This window comes from Rhagoletis pomonella, unplaced genomic scaffold (assembly GCF_013731165.1).
Source record: "Rhagoletis pomonella isolate Grant_MI unplaced genomic scaffold, Rhpom_1.0 Rhpom_scaffold_00007, whole genome shotgun sequence".
In the NCBI taxonomy this organism is placed as follows: domain Eukaryota; kingdom Metazoa; phylum Arthropoda; class Insecta; order Diptera; family Tephritidae; genus Rhagoletis; species Rhagoletis pomonella.
In genome coordinates, this window is record NW_023458561.1 from 38,908,447 (window position 1) to 38,911,353 (window position 2,907).

The 2,907-nt window shown below is 36.8% G+C and overlaps 1 protein-coding gene across 3 annotated transcripts in view; it reads left to right on the plus strand.

Annotated features, from left to right (window-relative positions):
- Nucleotides 1-2,907, plus strand: part of LOC118742768 (GPI ethanolamine phosphate transferase 2) — a 15,365-nt gene that overhangs the window by 483 nt on the left and 11,975 nt on the right. The window contains exons 2-9 of one of the 3 annotated variants that reach the window (XM_036475100.1): nt 37-415; nt 487-666; nt 727-857; nt 910-1,124; nt 1,187-1,395; nt 1,468-2,071; nt 2,131-2,278; nt 2,378-2,708. In XM_036475100.1, the coding sequence (XP_036330993.1) occupies nt 37-415; nt 487-666; nt 727-857; nt 910-1,124; nt 1,187-1,395; nt 1,468-2,071; nt 2,131-2,278; nt 2,378-2,708 (2,197 nt within the window). Of the gene's footprint in view, nt 1-36; nt 416-471; nt 858-909; nt 1,125-1,186; nt 1,396-1,467; nt 2,072-2,130; nt 2,279-2,377; nt 2,709-2,907 lie in introns of those variants that run through there. The other 2 variants (XM_036475101.1, XM_036475099.1) reach the window with 2 other exon arrangements.

Here is a 2,907-nt window from a genome sequence, read left to right on the forward strand (position 1 = left end):
AAGCATATATATAGCTATGCCTGTATTCACACGCAGATTGAAGCCGCCGGCTCAAGTTTATGCTCAGACTATACTTATGTTAGTGGATGCACTGCGCTCAGATTTTCCTACACCAATGAGTATGCCATTTTCTTACAAAAACTCGTGCAGTAGACTTAAATTGAGAGTCAATATACCTACCGTGACTATGCCTCGCCTTAAAAGCCTAACAACTGGTACCGTTTCCAACTTCATTGACATCATCCTAAACATTGGTCATGTCGAACAGCTGTCAGATTCACTACTGCATCGCCTAAAAGAACGTAATGAAACTACGGTTTTCGCTGGTGATCGCACGTGGATAAGCCTATTCCCCAAACAATTTAAACGCTCTACAGCTAATTTGGATTCATTTTTTGTAAACGACTTTTTTGAGGTAGGTATATAAATATGTACACTACGGCGAGTATTTTTGTATGTTTGAAACGTTAGCCATCCTATGCGTAGGGCGACAAGAATGTTACCGAGGTACTAACTAATGAGCTTCAGCAAACAGATTGGATGTTGTTAGTGTTACATTATCTAGGTTTGGACCATGTTGGACATGTAGAAGGCAGTGAAAGTCCAAAAATTCCATTAAAGTTAAATGAAATGGATGAAGTCGTGCAAAAAGTTTCTACAACAAAAGTATGTAATAATCAAATCCAATTTTTATTGATGGAAATTGATTTACAATTTGATAAAAAGAGCTTTCACAGGCAGCTACTCCTATTGACTGGTGACCATGGTATGAAGGATGGGGGTGGACATGGAGGCAGCACTTATGGCGAAATGTATGTGCCCTTATTTGTATTCAAGGAAAACTGTAGCACTTCAAGGTTTGCATAAAACATATTTAATTATGAAAATTAGTTAATTTAAAAATTTTAGTATCAATTCTAAAGAGTATCATCAAATTGACGTAGCACCTACATTAGCATTATTGTGGTCTATAGAAATACCACCAATGTCTATCGGTTGTTTGATTCCTGAGCTCTTATCTGACCTATCTTTCGAAGATCAACTGTACGCGTATTATTACAATGCTTTGCATTTAGTGCGGAAAGTTGAGAGAAAATTCGGTCAAAAATATATGCAGTCCAGTTGTGAGTATACTTCTTCCACCACTAAATTTATTTGCTTATGGTGTGTTTTTAAAAAATTTCAGCTAAAAGAAAATGGTTTGAACATGCCAAGTCAGCGCATAAACGTTTCCTTTATCTCAAACGAAATGAAAACTTTGGCAATGCATTTATTTTCGAAGATGCCAAAGTGCATTATTTACGGGTGTCACGGGAAATTTCTGAAAAATTATCCGACTCTTTGGTGCGATTCGACTATGGACTCATTACCATAGGACTAATGCTAACCACATTGGTAGTGAATAAAAATAAACGTGAATATGTCAAGCATTTTTTTATGTAAAATTTTTTTACTACTTCGTTTTAGGTGGTTTTACAAACACTGGTGATATTTTACAATATAAAGGAGCACAATTTTATTAACGGAAAATGCACATTCCTTGGCGTTATTGCAATTGCCGTATGCATATATAAATGGTGTTACCTCCAACGTTACCTTACTGCTATTGGCACTGCAAGCAACTTTGGGCTTTTGCTGGCTATAGTGACACTCGTTTACTTCATAGTAAATATAGTCAACTTTTTTTGGAGCAATTTTTATGCTGGCAAAGATATCAGGATATCACTTCCAAGCCTTACCTGGGCGCTTTTGGGTTGCTTAATATTCCAAACGTTATCATTGGCATCTTCGTCGTTCATCGAAGGTGAAGAAAAAACTTGGCACTATCTAGGTACGAGTGCATTAATTTTGCTGTACCTGCGAAGCTTCAGTAGAGACTTGTGGGATAACAAACCGGAAATGTGTGTCGGCAGCGCAGCATTATCGAAAATTTTATTTATGAAGATTTTAAAATCCCGCTATTCATTGCTAACGATTGCCGGCTTGGGAATTTTAGCACGTTTTAACCTTGTCGCATCTTACATTAATCAAGTAAATTCTAAGGCATTGTTAAGCTGTCTGTTTGCAACTGGTGCGTATAAACCATATTTCCAAGCGTCTCACATATTTATTGAACTTTAATTTTCATAGGACTTGCCCTATTTTCGTTGTGCCTACGCCAACAGGCACTCGTTCAAACCCGTAAAGAAGTTGTGGCTTATTCTTTAGCTGCAATGCTGATTTATTGCTATCGGGCTTCTAAAGGACGTGTTCTCTTTGTGTTTGACACAAGCTGTTGGTGAGTAACTAAAAAAAAAGCTGCCAGTGCCTTTTTAAAACTCTTTGATAAGTTGCCAAACGTTTTAAACTGATTCTATTCATCGTTATATAATTTCAGTGATAACATTATTCTGAATATATTTTGGCTCATTGTCGGTATTACCACTTGCCTTGGCTTATCAACTGTGATAGTAAACTCGAAACGACTGAACGGGTTCCGAACGCGCACCTACTCAACAGGTTGCAACAATATTCTACTTACTTCTTTACTTACGATTTCGCTACTGCTGCATAAACCGCACAACGCGGTTCTAGTCGCTTATGTGATATACACTCTTTCAATGACTTATGAGTTGTGTGACAGATTAGATATAATTCTACGTACACACAAGCTCTTAGCAAAAGTCCTGTGTACTATATTTGTCGCAAATATGTTCTACTTTTATCAGGTAAGTGGCTTACATAGCTTTTCATATTTACGAATTAAATTTTTTCAGGGCAATTCAAATAGTTTTGCTACTATTGATCTTAATCCTGGTTACGTTGGTCAAACTGCATATAATCCAATCATTGTGGGCATCCTTGTAACACTCAATATGTACTCTGCTCAATTTATTGCATTTCTGTATTTCATTATGCATATTTTGC